The following is a 22014-nucleotide window of genomic DNA, read 5'->3' on the forward strand; positions in this document are numbered from 1 at the left end:
GTTGGTAAAAATTGGCGCATTTCAAGTATGTAAGTGAGTTTAGCATTTTGGATTGGATAGGGGAATGGGAATTGTAAAAATATACATGGGGAGGAGGTTTGGCTCTATACCATTGTGTGAGTGGCACTTATGTGTTTGGGAAAGTGACATGGTTTGGGAATTGAAGAGCTGTTTATTGCTCTAACTATGAATTCCATAGCACAGTCAGTATGGTGAAAGGTTAAGGGATTGGGAAGACTGTTTGGGCTCATTATTGGAACACTCTGATGGTTTTACTGGGCTGACGTACAATTTTGAGGGTGAATGGGTGGAAGTGGGGGGTTAAGTTGAGTGATGATTTGATGTTTTCCCCTAAAGTATAATGTTTGAGTGTCTTAACATACCTGTGACCTTTAACACACTCATTCCCGTTGCCATGGCCACACTACATGTCAAACATAAAATACAATTCCACAAGTACTTAGCTTTATTGTGTTTTTATTTATCTATATCCAATGACCTTTGACTGCTCTTAGAAATTGTACAATTGATAAAGCAAGATAAAATGCAATATTCTGCCACTGAGGGCGCCATTATAGTTGCACTGAAATATGCTACAAAACTATTGCAGGCAGTAAATGAAAGATTGATCTTAATGCTTGATTCCCTTTCAACCTTCCTCCTCATTCAGACTCAAAATTCCCAATTATACAGGCTGACCAAATCATTAAATAACTTTACAATTAACAGTTGACCTTTTGACCTCTGACCAGGTCATTGCATATATCACATGACCTTTGACAAAGTCAATAATTTGTTTATAAAACCTCTTACCAAGTCACTAATTTAGCTAGCTTAGACCCCAGGTTTGACCTTTGACCCTTGTGACCAAATAAGAGAAGATTCTAAACACTGGCCGATACTTCAGTAAAAATGAAATACTGCTAGCAAAATGCTATGCTTGTGGGATCAAAATTGTCACACAACTTGACTCGGACACTTTGACATAAAATCTACATAATTTATTCTTATCTATATATTTTCTGGCAAGATAAAAGATACGTCCATTCTCAGTTTAAACCCAAAAAAATTAATAAAAGTTGTACATGACTCAGAGTTTTTAATAAAATATAAAATGCTGCAAATATTTTAAATTGAAATATAACACTATAAGTAATCTGTGAAATGAAAATAATATTGCACATTAAAGCAAGGCCTTTTTTGCAAATTGCCCAATAAATTATAAAATATGGCTGTATGAAAGACAAAGACAAGCATGCTTATAGCTCCATATCTCTCAGTTGTGATATAACCATGGTAACCAGATTTATACAAAGTATCGCTTCCAATGTAATTCATTGGAGAGCTTGCATATCAAACCTGGGCAATAATTTTCTGTATCCAACCCTGGCACACTTTGCTTTGCCCAAATATGGCAAGAGGCGTGCTCATTGATATCCGTTCACTCAGTGATTTGGCTTTGATTTTATTTCTCAATACCGTATCTCTACGTTTTGTACACAAAATAATGTCTGCTTACTATCAATTTATGTAATTTAATGTGATTCAAATGATTACTCGTCTGCCACTACCCAGGATATATATGATAGAACTGTATGGCCCAGATATGGGTTTTCGGTAGTAATTGGCTTATTTGTGGGCCACCCTAAAGTCAGGTCCTTCTGCCAGACACTGACTGCAGTCCACAAATCTCACATCCATCTGTAAAGATGAAAACTGTGCCATTGGCACATATATGAAATATATTGAAAATGGGTATTAAATAAGTAAAATAAGAAGATCAGGTGTCAAGATTTAACAAAACGTAGATTCGGTATTATAATGACATCATTGATGACAAAACAGAGTGTTTTTATTTTTATCTTAAATTTGTAGATGTCTACTATGACATACAACATGTAAAGTGACACGTATTGTGTCATCTTTGACCTCTGTATAAAAATGGCTGTTATATCCCATAATACTTTAATAGGTGCAAACCAAAGTAGTTGCATCCTGACTACAAGAAAGCGAGCACAAAGTTTCCAAAAATTCATTGAAGACACACATTGTAAATTTTAAGAAGTGATATTTCAAGACTTGACAGAATGTCTTGTTTTTATGTTAATTACTGTCATTGGCATATATTAGTCTTTCACAGAACATCAATATTAGTATAACTTGATATTTCCAACAAAATTTTATTTTGTGATAAAAAAATCCCCCCCCCCCCCCATACATGATTAATATATGTATGACATGTTCATCTGCTGATATACTTTAGGCAACAACTATTTTATTCATAAAGATGGCCACAGCATTAGCTGATGAAGTCATTGCATGTTAACTGTAAATAATATGCTTCAACATAAAAAATATACTTTTTAATAAGTTACTGCGCATCACGCAGCTTTATCCTGCTAAATATAATTGCACATTAGCAGATAAAATGAACTCAAATGAGCTAATAAATAATATTTTTTAAAAATACGCAGAGTATGTTCACAGTAAAAATGCTAACTATGTATAATTTACATATTAATTTGTTCATTTTATGATAAAAAATTTAAAAGTTAATGAGACAGCTGCAGACAGATAATGGAATGGTATAATGTATTTTATACCATGCATAAATTTAACCCTTTCATGACTAGAGACGAGTTTTAAATAATTTTGGGACCCAATTTATATGAACATTTTCATAATTACAATAATATTACTTCATTACGAAATAACATTTCTTTAATTCCAGTCTAAAATGAAGCTGATATATGCCAAAAACTTACATAAATACAAGAATTTTGTTCAAATAATTTTGGCGGCAAAGTTTTCAGTACTGAATGGGTTAAAGTATGGAATTTATACACTAGTCACTCTACGGTACATTGAGACAATGCGCATTAAAGTCATGACAAAGCATGTCTATGTCACTGGTTCTGTTGTCTTCGAAATATAAGTCAAAACATTCAAAATTGTCATTGTTTCCCCCGATTTTTCTTTGATATTACTGGCGCTGGCATGATTATGTTATTCTGCAGCAATATTTTTCTTTATTCAGCCAGACATAATGTCTGTATGAGGTTGATGTCATAACAGAGTGAACAGATGAAAATTAAATACTGCTACTACCTATAAAATATAGACACAGAGTCCATAAAGCTGTCACTTGGTTGATACAATGTAGACAAATTGTATATAAATGTTGACACTATGTAGATAACATGCATAAAATTATTGTTACTTTGTTTATTCAATATCTACCACACTGTCACTTTTGTAAATAATGTACTTGAAATATAAATGTAATGTAGTTATACTGTAGATGCAGTTTTGTTACAGTATTGCTACACTAGTGAGTATATAGTTACATTGTATAGTGTATAGTACATGTACATGTAGTTACAAAGTTAGTGAGTGTAGTTACATTGTAGTTACAATGTAGATAAAATGTAGCTACACTGTTAGACAGTGGATAGAATGCAGTTATACCCTGAAAACCCAATTTTGTCACAATGTAGTTACAATGTTATGAGTGTATTACATTGTAGGTAACATGTCAATGATTCTGTTACAGTGTAGATACAATGTATATACAATGTATAAACTACAAAGTACTTACTCAAAAGATTTGTGATAGAAGAGTGACCTATGTCAACTGGAAAGACATCAAACATGTCAGGCCAAACCAATTAATTAACTGAGTCCAAGGATACTATACATGCCACTTTCTGATATGAACTTGTTTTGTATTTCACATAAATTTCCAGCAATGCATAAATGAAAATTTTATGAACCAAGTACAAAAACAGAATTTCAGGCAAAGTTGTGTTGGCATATTGTCAAATATAAACCACTTAGTTTTATTTCCTTCTCATAAATTATTCCTAACAATTCTTCTTAGACTGACTATTAGATGATTAACATTACATCTTATGGTTGACATACTGACGAAAATGAGTTCAAATTACTTTAATCTTTACTCAGTTATGTTCAAGCTCGAGTGACTCTGTCCTTTTTACTGAGTTCATACAGTGACACTTTGTATTGTAGCATGTTCTCTGTTTCTCATTGTTATACTCTGAAATATAACATTGAAGCTTCCCCTTTTGGATTCTAATGAGTAGTTTGTTAGTTGGTTAAAAAACCAATGGAAGTGTGTGCCATATGTTATGGTCATAATTATGATTTGAGCAATCTAGAAATGACAATTTAATTTGGAAGCATACAACACATCATTTAATTTATGAAAGGGCCTAAATTTTATCCATAATCAATAATTTGCTTGTGGGGTCGCCATCTTAACTGTAATCATGGTGGGCAGTATTTAGTTTTTTGAAAGTGTTGCTCAGATTCAAGAAATATGGATTGGTTGAAACACTGTTAATAACTGCACATGCCCTTATGTACAGGGTGTACATTGTATGTCTCCTACACTAGCTGTAACCGTGGTATTATTTTTTCAATAAGTCAATCAACAATATATTCACTGAAAATTGTTAAAATACCACTTTGACATTGTACATGTCAATTACATGTCTATTTCATCTATAGGTAGTAGAGTATATAGTAATAAGTTGAAATCGTGATTCATGGGGGGGGGGGGGGGTTATGCGGACTCAAAACTCAATTTGACTGGATATAAATTGCACTATACTATGTGTACACTGCTCCACAAGTGTATTTACTTAGAGGGGATTCAATACATCTCACAGTGAACAATATTATGAGTATTAAGTCATTAAATCTAATAACACAGTTTTTAAAAGAACCCGTTCCATTTGCAGCTAGTGTAGCTTTATGAAGTTAAATTAATGAGAATTACAATATGTCTTGTTAACATCGAGTTACTGTAAGGAGTATGACAAAATGTTGAGGGTTAAAAGGACAGAAGTTGGGTTTATGTGTCACCCATTCAAAGATATAGGGGACCGGAAAAGCAAATTTTGGTATGTCACAAGAAGTTACTAGGTATACTGTGTCTGTGTTTTTTGTGTTACCCCATTAAAGATGATTATCATCGCATCAGTGGAGAAAGGTCGTATCTGCTATGCAATTGTATAGGCAGATACGACCTTACTGCCCTTATGCTGTATAGGCAGATACTACCTTACTGCACTGATGCTACAACCTTACTGCACTTATGCTGTAGGCAGATACTACCTTACTGCACTGATGCTGTATAGATACAACCTTACTGCACTGATGCTACGACCTTACTGCACTGATGCTGTATAGGCAGATACGACCTTACTGCATTGATGCTGTATAGGCAGATACGACCTTACTGCACTGATGCTGTATAGGCAGATACAACGTTACTGCACTGATGCTGTATTGGCAGATACGACCTTACTGCATTGATGCTGTATAGGCAGATACGACCTTACTGCACTGATGCTGTATAGGCAGATACAACGTTACTGCACTGACGCTGTATAGGCAGATACAACGTTACTGCACTGATGCTGTATAGTCAGATACGACCTTACTGCACTGATGCTGTATAGGCAGATACGGCCTTACTGCACTGATGCTGTATAGGCAGATACGACCTAACTGCACTGACGTGATGATACAGGGAAACAGCAAATTCTAGTTTGTCACAAGAATTTACTGTGTATCAGTGTCAGTGTCAAATTGAGTTTTGAGGACACACAGGTAAGAAAAGTCTTAGCTTCTAATTGCATGCCTGTTTTATGTCTGCTTGACTGACGGCCTAATCTATTGTGTCTATGACATGTGTATTCATTAAAGTAATATATGCCTTCAAAATAAAATGCTACCTTTACTACAATACATAAAACTAGTACTTTAAAGACCATAACAAAAATATCAGAGGTCACACTACAGCGTTTCCCAGTTAATAACAACACAGTCTCACTTCTTATGAGGCACTATGATCCAAAATGAGTGGTAAATTAATGTCTTTTTTCTCTGATAGAACGAGCCTGTCATTTCTTGTTCATGGAAAATTTAATTTAATACATACATTGTAACAATGGTTGAAAAATTGTGTTTTTATAATAGATCATAAAGAAATATTACAGATTGACTATTTCAATCAAAATGAATGTATCCTGAGAACACAGCAGACTGATTTCAAAATTAATGAAACATCACCATGTCATAATGTAATACAGCTACCAAACTGTGTTTTCCATAACTGCTAAGTGAAAATTTGACATTATTAATTTATTTGACTCAAATTCTATTGTGTGTTTTATTAAATATGAAATACTATATTATGATAAATTTTCCAGCATTTTAAATTTCAATCAATCCTAACATGGTTAAACTGGTCATATGGATGACGACTGGGTATTCATTTTGGAATTTTAATTTACAAAACAATTTTATTATGGCTTCCTACTTGAAAAATCAATGTGAAACAGTATTGACTAAGTCTGTGTTTGTACCTTAATACACTGCAAAAAGCTAAACAATGTGTAAAAAGTTTGTTATTGTACGTACAATAACAAACATTTTACACATTTATTAATGTTTTTTTTTTTTTTGCAATTCATAGAGTTACAAACGAGGACTTGGCATATATTGTTTTCACATTGATTTTTCAAGTAGGAAGTTATGATAAAATTGTTTTATAAATTCAAAATTCAAAATAAATACCCAGTCGTCATTCATATGACAACTTTAAATTCATTAACAATATTGGGTATGTGTCATTGCACATTATTTTATCAAGTAGGAAAGCAAAATAAATTTGTTCATAATTATTAATTATAAATCCAACATAAATTATCCATTTTTCGTCCACATGACCACTTTAAAAAACACAGTCTGTTTATACTTCAATTTCACTAGCATTGCTGAACATTACAAGTTCTACATTAATATGATGTTGTCATGTTAATGTAGGAGTTTTACTTAATGGCATGGTATTAATAGATTTGTTGACCAGACAGTCTTAAGGTCAATATAAGTCGTATTGCCCTATCAATGAAACACTGTGAAGTTTGTCAATATTGTGACCAGTAATCCCTAAATTAAAACTGTCTTCTTAAGCCTTAGATGTATGATTACATGTAGACTTACTTTAAGTCAACCAATTGACGGATTAATGAATCAGATATAAAATGGGATAATGGAATGGGGTGGAGACAATATAATAACCTGCTATTCCAACTTCCATATTCAAGAGGATCATCTTAACTTGCCAGAAGTATTTACAGGGAAACAGAGGCAGTAAGGCTGACTACATATTCGCCATACATGCTTCTGCTATGAAAACACAGTAAAGTTATTTCTATAACCAACCCTGTATCGCACAGCCTCTCTCTAACATAGAGTAATAAAAAAATCGCCAAAAAGAGGGCTGTTGTACATCTACATTGATGCAAGGCATCGTGGGTATGTAAACAAGTTTAGAAGCTTCACAAGTCTTCAACCCTTCCCAAAACATCAAGCTTTCCTTTGTCTGATATGACTCATTCTTATATACAGCCCATTTCAGGTTAGTGCTCACTGGCTCTCTTTGATACAACCACACAGAAACCAACAAGAAACTGCATATACTAGAAAACTTTGAAATAGTTTCTTAATTGCCACATTTTGTTTAAATGAGACAAACTTAGGTGTCACCAAGCAGACACAATATACAGAAATCAAAAATTGATGCCAACATATCAGCATCTACTTAAAGTACACTTTAATAAATGGTTTATTGTAGCAAAAAATTATAGTATGATTGTACAATGTGTTTTTTCTTATTGGTTTCTGCATAGTTTTATCAAACAGAGCCATTGAACACTTATATGAAATGGGCTGTAACACTACATATCACATTGTAAATATTAGTAAACATATGCTACCAAGTGATAAGAAAGTGCTGGAAACCCAACATGGTCGGCTAATACTAATTCTCCTAAACTGACACAGGCCTTTAACAAGAACTATACAATGATATAATATTTAAACGTCTTGCTGAAATTACAGAGAATAAAATTCAAAGAAATAATCAATGAAGTCAATCATGGAATATGGAATGCCCTTAAATTATGCTATTTGTAAAATGTTATAATAATCTGAATATCACTGTTATGGAGATGAAAGACATGAAGATATTACGCAACTTTAATAACCGCATCAAAATTGTGCCTCTTTATAATTGAACTGAAATCAGAAAATTTTAATTTTTTTTAATGTATAAAATGACAAGAGTAGCTACTGAGAATTAAAGGCAGATGATTCCAACACTTTTTCTATTGCCATGTCAACACTGACCATATTACTGTTGTCATGACAACATGAAAACCAACACTTCACTGTTGCCATGTCATTGTCAACACCACAAACACCACTTTGCATAACCAGAACTACTTTATCAATACCACAAACAAAACTTTGCTGCTGCCAAAGAAATGCAATTTCAATGTTTGTGTCAACACCAAAACCAACATATTACTGTTGCCATGTCAACACCAAAATGAAAAATTTACTGTTGCCAGGTCAACATCAAAACAAACACTTTACTGTTGCCAGGTCAACATTAAAAAAAAAACTTTACGGTTGCCAGGTCAACATCAAAACCAACTCTTTACTGCTGCCATGTCAACACCAAAACGAACACTTACATGTAACTGTCGCCATGTCAACACCAAAACCAACACATTATTGTTGACAGTTGCCAAATCACCATCACAACTACATGTAGTAACACTTCATTCACCATTTCCAAATAAACACACTTTCCAAGCCCCCACAAGATCAGAACCTTAACCACTCATCTAGCTATATCATATTAATATGTTGCATTGCATCCAATAAAAATACATCATGACTTAACATAAATCAAACCAAAGTACAACGTCATCAACATTGACATCTGTTACATCAACCAATCATCTTAGAGAGTTAACCAATAACACCATCCCAATATGATCCAAAACCCTCAAAATGGTTTTATACTTTGATGTATTTAACTATTCAAAGAGTAAACTAGATCTACTGAAACCCTACCAATCAACCAATCCAAGTTAATATATCCAATACACCTGCCAAAATCAATCACTCTGGTCATTTACATCTGCTCAATTAACCAATTGAAATGACTCTCTCTCTATATGCCTACCCAAGCAACCAATCAATTTGCTCTATCCATGTACACATGCTCAAACAACCAATCTCAATGACAAAATTGCTAAATGTATACCTGCCTAATCAACCAATCGCAACAGCTTTATCCATGTACAATGTATACCTGCCTAATCAACAAATCTCAATGACTCGTTCCATTTACATCTGTCCAATCAACTAATTTCAATGACTCTTTCCATGTACATCTGTCCAATCAACTAGTTTCAATGACTCGTTCCATGTACATCTGTCCAATCAACTAGTTTCAATGACTCGTTCCATTTACATCTGTCCAATCAACAAATTTCAATGACTCTTTCCATTTACATCTGTCCAATCAACTAATTTCAATGACTCGTTCCATGTACATCTGTCCAATCAACTAGTTTCAATGACTCGTTCCATGTACATCTGTCCAATCAACAAATCTCAATGACTCGTTCCATGTACATCTGTCCAATCAACTAATTTCAATGACTCGTTCCATGTACATCTGTCCAATCAACAAATTTCGATTTCTCGTTCCATGTACATCTGTCCAATCAACTAATTTTAACGACTTGTTCCTGTCCAATCACCTAATTCTGATGACTGCCAAATCAATCATTCAACCAATCCCAATAGATCTTTCCATGTGTACCTGTCCAATCAACCAATCCCAATGACTCCTTTCATCATGTACACCTACCATATCACCTGATCTCATAAACTTACAGACCTGTCCACTATATATATTTTTCCCATGAAGCATTCTCCGAATCAAACCCTGCCTAAAGTTTGTGAATTCTTAATTATAAATGTACATGCAGTAGCTAAATGTAAATACACTCTATCTACGTCCTATAAAAACTAGTCTATATTGATATATATAACATAGATGTAATAATTGTCGCAGTCAAATGTAAATGCTTGCCTAATATTTTACTTTACAACTATTAAACCTAGTTACATTCATACATGTATATAAAGGTTATTTTATCCCAAGTAGGAAATGTTACCTTGTCCAAATACTTTGTCGAGACTCGAATGACTTCTTCAGTAGACTAAATATTTGCACCAGGACAAGATAAGTTTTCCTGCTTGTGTGAAAATATCCTCTATGTATATCATGAAACCAAGCTGATGAATCTTTTTTGGATCTAGTTACATTATACATTAAGATGACCCAAATTCTAAATCTGTATGAAAGTATTATTATAGTCTTGAACCATTAAATGCTTCTATGCTTTATTCTGCATTGCTGAGCTTAAAAAAACAATCTCGAAAGCTATGATGTGAACTCATTACTAAACACAGTATGTCACTTTATTGGTATATTTCTAGTTCGTTTGGTGAAAATGATTATTTAAAAGCTGATCAGCCCCTGGAGTATCTGTATAAAATTCTGGAGGATAATAATAATTTTAAATTCTACATTTTCAAAATCTAAAGTAATACTTATATGTATGTATGGTAGGAAAGTATACTAAAAGAAATATTGTAGGCTTAGGGGCTCTTAAAAGAAAACACCCTAGAATAACATGATTTCTGCTTTCAGATATAAATTGTGCCAAGTAAGAACCGAGAGTAAGTATTTTAATAAGATCTTCATTCTATTTTCATTTCTTTTTAAAACTTCTTTTCTGTGTCACCTTCACGGATCTAATCGAAGTTAGAACTGAACCTTGAGCATATTGGTCCCCAGCAATATTAATAACAAAGTATGGTCCGCTCTGAGCACCACTCCTTAAGAACCCCTTTTATTCCATATTTACCATCCCTCTCATAAAATGGTTCAGTCTACTTGGTCTTCTTGGCCTCATTTGCATATTGTGATATCAACAATGAGCTTACATCTGCTGATAAACGCTGTAGCTGCTGTCACTGGATTTAATTAGTACATCTTGATACCAATGGTGATTTCTATGACTTTTTATGTACATCAATCTTAGAGGGGGGTGGAGCTAATGTGATTTTGGCAAAATTTTCCTCCAGACTTGTAGTTTCATCTGTTTCCAGAAAGAATAGAAAAGAAGCAGTTAGTAAAATAACCAAAATACAACAAAGGTAGAAGGAAAGGTGCATTGTATAGTCAACTTTCCAGTTCCAAGATGCATTGCGCGAGAGGACAGCATTTACATTGTTACAGTTAGTCTTGTTTTGTCTTTATTACATTTGAAATAACATTTTTATCAGGAAATGATGGAAAGACATGTTGAACTCTTGGATTATGGGTGATTTTATAGAACAAAGACTAAACAGCATCAATGACAGAGAGGGATTTTACAGGTGAATCCAGGGTATGGTCAGGTGACAAACATCCCCCTGAGTAGCGCATGCAAATGCCTGAGCATGTACACAATACATGGTGTTGTATGGAGGGACGCGCAATGCATCTTGGAACCGTAAACAGGTCTATTGTTCACACTCACCAGCTTTGTACATATGACAGTACAATTATATAGGTCTGTGGAAAACTGATGAGAAGATCTAAAGGGGAACTTAACTCAAGGAAATATTTTCTGGACATTCAAGTCATGATTTTACATCACATATGTTATATGCTACATTGCTTCTTAAGAGTTAGCAGAAATATGTAATGTGATGGTTGCATAAACACTGAAAATTCCCAATCCCTAAGAGCCTATTACCATCAGTGAGAACATCATGAATATTCATTTTTCAACCATTGCATAAATATTTCTGTTGAATAAAGTACATTGTATGATATGACAGAATACCATGACATGTGAGTGCAAGTGTGAAGTACTAGGGATATTTTCACACAGTGTTCTCTGCAGCTTCTGTGGTGAGTGAAAGTACAGCAGGAAACACCACAATCAAGGAGAGTGTATAAATACCTCAATGTATCCACACTGTCATCCACATACTATGGGGTTCTCTTATCATTATATTATCCAAATATTGCTGTGATCACCTGATTTCATATGCATATGTAGAATGAGTTTGAAGTCATTTGCATATCATTTGCATGCAGGTATACAATAACGTTTTCTGTATTGCATTGCAATCTAGTATGCACATGCACCAGTGCAAGCAAACACTGGTGGTACCAGGTACTAAGAGTTTCATGTATCATAACAAACACAGAACAAATTTTTGTTCTTTGCTTAATTAGTATCACTGTTACTGTAATCATTATACTGTTAATTGCAATTCTAAGAAAAAATTGAATTCTATATATTATCTTGTTTTGTAAAGTACCAACATAAAAATACTTTGATATGCAGCTGGGTACACATTGCCATAATATGTGCATGTAGGGAATTCTTGCTATAATGGATTGCATAACATAAATAATAATCTTTATTTATACTGGATAGTTCTTTAAGTATATAAACACTTGTCTCCCAAGAAGTCCAGGGAGGGCTGTCCCTCATGGGTTCAGTGTTAATGCAGGAAGAAATCAGAGTACTCTGGGAAAACCGGAGTTCAGTACTGTCAAACTGATTGACACTCTTCTTACTTACAGAGTGGTCAATTTAATCAAGCCCTGAATGTGTTCAAACTCCAATCGCAGTGGTAAGAGACATGTGGTTTAACCACTCAACCACCGATGATGACCAAATAACATATTAAATAATACTGATATTTGATAATTATCTATCAGGCTGAACCTTGCAATCTGTTTACATCTGTTATCTGGGCTCGAAACAACTTATTTTTTGTTGGTAGTCCCTTTGACTGACACGTTTCTGTTTACATCTGTTATCTGGGCTCGAAACAACTTATTTTTTGTTGGTAGTCACTTTGACTGACACGTTTCTGTTTACATCTGTTATCTGGGCTCAAAACAACTTATTTTTTGTTGGTAGTCCCTTTGACTGACACGTTTCTGTTTACATCTGTTATCTGGGCTCGAAACAACTTATTTTTTGTTGGTAGTCACTTTGACTGACACGTTTCTGTTTACATCTGTTATCTGGGCTCGAAACAACTTATTTTTTGTTGGTAGTCACTTTGACTGACACATTTCTGTTTACATCTGGTCATGGGTATCATGCCCTAATATGATTGACTGATTTAAAGTGGCCATATTGATGAGAAATGGATATTTATCCACTGAGATTTAGCAAATGAATGTTGTTGTATATCACAGTTTAAGATAACAGTCATATATTATTTTCAGTATGGCTTCAAGATCTAATGATGATGTCACAGTTTAAGATAGCAGTCAATATTATTTTCAGTATGACTTCAAGATCTAATAATGATGTCAGTTTAAGATAACATAGTCATATATTATTTTCAGCATGACTTCAAGATCTAATGATGTCATAGTTTCAGTATGACTTCAAGATCTAATAATGATGTCACAGTTTAAGATAACAGTCATATATTATTTTCAGTATGACTTCAAGATCTAATGATGATGTCACAGTTTAAGATAACATGGGCATATATTATTTTCGGTATGGCTTCAAGATCTAATAACACTTTAAGCTAATGTAATCGTGTGACACAGTTTAAGCTATTAAACATAACTGTGTGTCACAGTTTAAGCTAACATAAATATGTGTTATTTTAAAGCTCGGCTCCATATTCTTATTACATTGTCACTATTTATAATCTATGTCACTTTTAAGCTTGGCTTCATATTGTATTTACTTTGTCATGGTTTAACATAACATTTTGAATGTTAGTCTTCATGTAACCAGATTTTGTTAACCATAAGTGGTTTAATTTAGTATTCTAATTACAATATCATAGTTGAATCTAACATAGATGTACATTATTTCAAGTATTGGCTTCAAATTGTAATTAAGCTGTTAACATTACATGTATGTAAATAGATTTCCAGACATTCACTCTATTACTTAAAGTATTCTATTTAAAGTTACATATTTCAACTGTCTGATGTAGACCTGAATGGCATTCAATAGTTAGTATACAGTAATCAATACATCCATCAAGTTTTAAATGTCAGACAAACTGTGCAGCTCTAAATTTACTATCATGAATCAATGTTGGCATGTTCACCAAAGTTCAATCCAATTTACAAATCTTTAGTATTCCAGACTTTCTGAAGGATATTTTCTTCTACTTTTGATCTTTTAGAGAATCAATCATCCACATACATGTACACCTAAGGAAATAAGCAGTCTGAGTTTATTAAGGTCAGACTTACCTTAATGTATATTAACGAGTTTAATTAATATTGTGGTTTGATTTTAATTTGAAGTAATAAATTAATTAGAAAATTATTGTTTTCAATGATAATTAGGTAATAAAGAGTCTATTTAGATCAGTCTTAACTTAATGAAAATTAAAATGTTTAATGTTGTGACTGGAGAAATTAATTAGGAAATTATTATCATCAATGATAATTAGGCCTAAAGAAGAAATTTGTTTGGTTCCAGTTAACCAACCCCATCTAGTTTTTTACTGCCGACCCCAAATATTTTTTACATATTCAAGAAAAATATAACAAAATCGTGAAAATTGTGAAGTCTCGCCAGAAATAGTGGATGCGGAAAGTGACATCAACTTACAAAGACGATATAAAACTATTCTTCCAATCTGTGATGGCTGTACATCTAATGGGAAGAAACCAATAACACAGAGACCATTTGGAAAACAACAGAAAACATAACTACCTGAACTAGACACTCACATATGAAAAAAAAAATATAGTGAAAAAAAAATCTACCTACCCTACTATTCTAAAATTGAGCGTAATCAGAACTACACAATGTTTTCTTAGGCCTTAGGAAATTATAGAGACTATTTCGATCATTCTTAATTTATTGAATAAACTTGTTTTTTTCCAATTTGTAGTAATTTATGTACAAACGAATACCCTCAGGTAGAATGAGGATTAACAAGATTAACATTGCAATTAGGAGTGATAAATTTCAAAATACTTTTTCCTAGTCAATGAAATAATGTTCATGTCTTCAAAATACATACAATATTACATGACTTTGTCTATAATGTTACAGTAATATCCAAGTCACAATATTCCTTATATTATTCCATATTTTCCGGCTGACTGACGAAAGCTATTGTGAATTAATATAATTATACCTCCTCAAGCATAATTTATGAGGAAATTGGGAAAAATAATGGCGATTTGGAATGTTTTGATTCATATTTCTAGCAATGCAGAACCAGTGACATAGACATGGGTTGTTGTGATGTACTATAGTTGAATGACCAGTGTGTAATCCATATTATATCATACCAGTATATTGATGGCGCAAATCGAGAGATCTGATTGGTCTAGACATCGAACTAGCGCGTCTAAAATGAGAGATAATGCACAGTTGGCACACGTCCAAATTTTGATGTTCACTGTTCGTCTATGAACGTTGTAGTCCGTGCAGGGATGGGGGTGCAAATGAAACCAGAAAATGTCGTGTCTTATCTTGTTTTCGACATTTTCAATATACTGGTATAATATAATAGCGATAAACCACCCCCTGGGAATGGTATACCACTCAGTTTTGACCAGTGAACTCAATATATGCACTCGCTATCGCTCGTGCATATATTTCGTTCACTGGTTAAAACTTCTTGGTATACCATCCCCAGGGGGTGGTTTATTGCTTAATTTTAATATGCTTTTCAATGAGTATGGTGTAATGAAGTTTATTACATGACAGTATTCTGAAACTTTTATTTCCTTACTTGCAATAATCCATGAATGAAATCACAATAACACAGTTTCCTGACAACTCTGTTTTCAGATGTTATCAGTCAAAGAAATACTGTTTCCTTTTTTTCCTTCCTGACACCAATACAGAAAAACAAACCAAAATTTTCCTGACTGTTAAACATCCTTAACATATCTGTACTAGTTCTAGCAATGCTTTCCTTTAATTTCTACCTTTGAATTGTACACCTCAAATAGTAGTTGTCATGCGCTATAAAACTCAAAGTTACTTTTAATATAACAATACAATAACATGTGTAACATAATAATAATATAATATAAATTAAATCTATTTTTATAACACAACTTAATAAAAACATAACATAACAGGGCTTGAAATTAACACTAGTCTCATGCCCACAGACTACAAATTCTTGTCAAGTGGCTACCATTATTTGCAGTTGAAGATTTACAGACATAAAAATATTTTAATAACACACATATTGCCAATAGAGGAAATCTGTTTTCAGTTCATGAATATCGGACTACAGGTCACAATCCTTTGACTACCACCTTCTGCAATATTGGTAGCCCACTAGGACTACCACGTACCAAAGAAAAAAGTTAATTTTGAGCCATGCATAATGTAATGTAATGTAATGTAATGTAATGTAATGTAATGTAATGTAATGTAATGTAATGTAATGTAATGTAATGTAATATAATATAATATAATATAATATAATATAATATAATAAATATAATATAATATAATATAATATAATATAATAGAATACAATACAATACAATACAATACAATACAATACAATACAATATAATATAATATAATATAATATAAAATAATATAATATAATATAATATAAACTTCATTCTTGAATCCAAATTAAATTCTCAAATTGTAATACTATCAAGTACCCTATTCTTAATTCTAATGATGCACAGTCCAAAAGAAGAAACAGTATATAATATTAAGCAATAATTTATACTTGTACGACGACCAAGGGTTCCTATTACTTATGAGTAACATTTCGCCTGTTCAGGTTGTCAGGCTTTGTCTTGTCCGTTTGCTAGTTTTACTGCTAGGCTGTATAGTAAATATATTAGATATTGCAAATATATTTGGGTTGTTGGTGGCCCTTCAGTTAGCTCATGTGTCTCTTACCACTAACCCGGTAGCCTGGGTTCAAACCTGCCCAGAATTGGCTGTGAGTCAATAAAAATTTCCTACATCTGTTTGTAAGAAGGATGATGTTCATTTTGACCCTATCTAACAATACAGATTTTCCCAGGTACTTTCATTTCCTCCTGATTTCACTGCATTTACTATAAATGCTAAGAGCTATTATGCATGTGCAGCACAATACATACAATATAACAGTTTCCCTAGCTTTGAAATCATAACTCATTTATGACAGTTCCCGCTAGACTTAAATTCTCATTTTCTTTTATCCCTTGCGACTTTTATAACATGATAGCACTGATACCTTTTCAGGAAAAGATATACTGTATCACAGCATGTATCATCTATATTTGTTAAATCCGATTGATAATATTTTTGGGAAGGTATCAATTTCATAAAAGCATTTGATGACATGATATGTGTATAGCTTCATTAATTAAATAGCAATCGCTTTGAAATTCTTGGCCGCAGGAGATGTACAATGTTGTTAGCATTGAGATAAAAGGATCATCTTTGGTTTTTGATAACATACAGTATCATCTTTGGTGAGACATTCAAAATGGGAAGACTTGATTGAGAACTCGAGTCACTTACACTGGGGTTATGACCAGTTAATACCATCAGATGGGGGCATTTAGCAAATAGATCTTGGACTAATAAAGGGTCAACTAACAGTATTTACTAATTATTTTTGTTGTTTTACCAAGCTTGCTATGACATGTTGTTATGCAATAAAGATTGATTGATTGATTGAATGATTAATTAATTGACTAATATCAAATGTAACTCCTATCAATATATGATATAAAACAAAATATTATATATCTACTCTGAAAATCATGTTTCTACACTTTTTTCATATAAATATCTTCTTTTGCTAATTTTAGTCAATGTCACAGAAAACCTTTGTTTTAATGAAGTGGTGTTCTACCATCATCTACAGACAAAAAACAGTCATGCTATTCATAGCAGGCATCCCTCAATAGACATGTGTAATGCACCATTCTAGAAACAATGTCACAAAACTTTGATAGCCTACACCATATTAGATCATCATAGATGTAAATAAAACCAGAGAATCAAGACCAGCCACTGACACACCCAGAGTGCTTATATATAAATTTCTTAAATTCATTTTTTACTAATTCAGAAAAGTAACAGAATATTAATAAATGCTTGCAATAATCTAATTATGGTTTTGGTGTTTATAACCTTAAAAGTTTGAGCATCAAAATATTTCACACTGTTTTTGAATTAATTAATAACTAAATAACTATGCCAGATTTGATAGCACTACATGACCAAGAACTCATTGGGGATATCAATTGTCAAATGGCTCAGTTCTGAAATCACGATATGGCCAAGCACTCATTGGAGTTATCAATTATCAAATGGCTCAGTTCTGAAATCACGATATGGCCAAGAACTCATTGGGGATATCAATTATCAAATGGCTTCTGAAATCATGATATGACCAAGAACTCATTGGAGTTATCAATTATCTAATTGCTTCTGAAATATCACTTAAAAGGACTGATCTGTACAAAGTAGTATTGTATTTCTCATTTGTATTTGATGTCAAATACCACCCAGAGTTAGTAATGTACCTAAAGAGACACTTACATGTAATCTGAGCTTCTGATGAGTGTTTTATGAAATCATCTTTATATAGTAAGCACCACTGAAAATATCCTAAAATGCGTTGATGAGGTCATGACAGTAAAACACGGTACCAATTAGTATTATAAGGGTTCTTATGGAACGACTACAACATTCTTATTACCTGCGATAAACACTATGCTTTACCGACCTGGTGAATATTTTCAAGGATGGTACTAATTAGTTCTTGTACAATATCCAATTGGTTTTAATTATTTATGAGTAATGTTTCGTCTGTCTATGAACAGGGACGAGGGTGCATACTAAATAGATCATCTCTGCGATCATATCATCGCCACTACGCCCTGTAGCGATAAAATCAGCAAATGGAGAGTTTGACAAAGTCTGTTGACCTGAACGGGCGAAACATTAATCATTATAGTAATTAGAACCCTTGGTTTATGATACCAGAACTAATTATTTCATGACTGCAAACAATATAGCTGTAGTGTTATTTCCGTTTTTGTTTTTTTGTTTCGTGAATATTTTTTGCCAAATAAAATCAAATCAAATCAAATCAATTGATATATAAACCAACACAGTACACTTGAAGATACATTAAAAAGTTTCCAGCCAATCATGGGGTCTATAACATAGGAAATAGAAACATTGTCAAGTTCCAAGCCAATCATGGGATCTATAACATAGGAAAATAGAAACATTGGCAAGTTCCCAGCCAATCATGGGATCTATAACATAGGAAAATAGAAACATTGCCAAGTTCCCAGCCAATCATGGGATCTATAACATAGGAAATAGAAATGTTGTCAAGTTCCCAGCCAAACATGATCAGTCTATAACATGGAAAATAGAAACGTTGTCAAGTTCCCAGCCAATCATGAGGTCTATAACATGGAAAATAGAAACGTTGTCAAGTTTGCAGCCAATCATGAGGTCTATAACATGGAAAATAGAAACGTTGTCAAGTTTGCAGCCAATCATGAGGTCTATAACACAGGAAATAGAAATGTTGTCAAGTTCCCAGCCAATCATGAGGTCTATAACATGGAAAATAGAAACACTGTCAAGTTCCCAGCCAATCATGGGATCTCTAACACAGGAAATAGAAATGTTGTCAAGTTCCCAGCCAATCATGAGGTCTATAACATGGAAAATAGAAACAGTGTCATATTAATAGAAATACTAATATTACAAGTTGTAACTTGTATCAGCCCTTTAAAATTGCCATTACAACATAATACATCAATATTAACGAACTGTAGAACTACTCTGACTGTACATGTATCAGGCCTTTCACTTTAAGAGTTTACTATGATGGCAACTCAAAGTAACATGACATAAACTATCAACTATATCTCAATTGCTATTTTTCTTCCACTGTCTATGCTTGTATACATGTACACATTATATCAGGCCTATCACATCAAGATGATGTCAACTTGAAATACTATGTGACAAAAACTATCATCTATATCTCAATTGCTACTTTTTTCCACTGTCTATGCTTGTATACATGTACATGTTATATCAGGCCTATCAACTCTAGGTTACTACCATGTCAACTTGAAGTACTACATGATATAAATTATCAACTATATCTCAATTGCTACTTTTCTTCCACTGTCTATGCTTGTATACATGTACACATTATATCAGGCCTATCACATCAAGAGTTTACTACCATGTCAACTTGAAGTACTACATGACATAAACTATCATCTATATCTCAATTGCTACTTTTCTTCCACTATCTATGCTTGTATACATGTACATATTATATCAGGCCTATCACATCAAGAGTTTACTATATGTCAACTTGAAGTACTACATGACATAAACTATCAACTATATCTCAATTGCTATTTTTCTTCCACTGTCTATGCTTGTATACATGTACACATTATATCAGGCCTATCACATCAAGAGTTTACTATATGTCAACTTGAAGTACTACATGACATAAACTACCAACTATACCTCAATTGCTACTTTTCTTCCACTGTCTATGCTTGTATACATGTACACATTATATCAGGCCTATCACATCAAGAGTTTACTACCATGTCAACTTGAAGTACTACATGACATAAACTATCATCTATATCTCAATTGCTACTTTTCTTCCACTGTCTATGCTTGTATACATGTACACATTATATCAGGCCTATCACATCAAGAGTTTACTATATGTCAACTTGAAGTACTACATGACATAAACTACCAACTATATCTCAATTGCTACTTTTCTTCCACTGTCTATGCTTGTATACATATACACATTATATCAGGCCTATCACATCAAGAGTTTACTATATGTCAACTTGAAGTACTAGATGACATAAACTATCAACTATATCTCAATTGCTACTTTTCTTCCATTGTCTATGCTTGTATACATGTACACATTACATCAGGCCTATCACATCAAGAGTTTACTATATGTCAACTTGAAGTACTACATGACATAAACTATCATCTATATCTCAATTGCTACTTTTCTTCCACTATCTATGCTTGTATACATGTACACATTACATCAGGCCTATCACATCAAGAGTTTACTATATGTCAACTTGAAGTACTACGTGACATAAACTATCAACTATATCTCTATTGCTACTTTTCTTCCACTGTCTATGCTTGTATACATGTACGCCTGATATCAGGCCTATCACATCAAGAGTTTACTATATGTCAACTTGAAGTACTACATGACATAAACTACCAACTATACCTCAATTGCTACTTTTCTTCCTCTATAATGCTTGTATAAATGTATACATGTACACATTATATCAGGCCTATCACATCAAGAGTTTACTATATGTCAATTTGAAGTACTACATGACATAAACTACCAACTATACATCAATTGCTACTTTTCTTCCACTATCTATGCTTGTATACATGTACACATTACATCAGGCCTATCACATCAAGAGTTTACTATATGTCAACTTGAAGTACTACATGACATAAACTACCAACTATATCTCAATTGCTATTTTTCTTCCACTGTCTATGCTTGTATACATGAACACATTATATCAGGCCTATCACATCAAGAGTTTACTATATGTCAATTTGAAGTACTACATGACATAAACTATCAACTATATCTCAATTGCTACTTTTCTTCCACTGTCTATGCTTGTATACATGTACACATTACATCAGGCCTATCACATCAAGAGTTTACTATATGTCAACTTGAAGTACTACATGACATAAACTACCAACTATACCTCAATTGCTACTTTTCTTCCACTGTCTATGCTTGTATACATGTACACATTATATCAGGCCTATCACATCAAGAGTTTACTATATGTCAACTTGAAGTACTACGTGACATAAATTACCAACTATATCTCAATTGCTACTTTTCTTCCACTATCTATGCTTGTATACATATACACATTATATCAGGCCTATCACATCAAGAGTTTACTATATGTCAACTTGAAGTACTACATGACATAAACTACCAACTATACCTCAATTGCTACTTTTCTTCCACTGTCTA

The 22014-nt window shown here is 33.1% G+C and overlaps 1 protein-coding gene across 3 annotated transcripts in view; it reads right to left on the bottom strand.

Annotated features, from left to right (window-relative positions):
• Positions 1-6391: 6391 nt before the first annotated feature.
• Positions 6392-22014, bottom strand: part of LOC144440054 (astrocytic phosphoprotein PEA-15-like) — a 42595-nt gene continuing 26972 nt past the window's right edge. For 2 of the 3 annotated variants that reach the window (XM_078129292.1, XM_078129290.1), the window contains one exon: positions 6392-11060. In XM_078129292.1, the coding sequence (XP_077985418.1) occupies positions 10975-11060 (86 nt within the window). In that variant the 3' untranslated portion in view covers positions 6392-10974. Of the gene's footprint in view, positions 11066-22014 lie in introns of all 3 variants that reach the window. The other variant, XM_078129291.1, reaches the window with a different exon arrangement.

Source organism: Glandiceps talaboti, chromosome 9, assembly GCF_964340395.1.
Source record: "Glandiceps talaboti chromosome 9, keGlaTala1.1, whole genome shotgun sequence".
NCBI classification, from domain to species: Eukaryota; Metazoa; Hemichordata; class Enteropneusta; family Spengelidae; genus Glandiceps; species Glandiceps talaboti.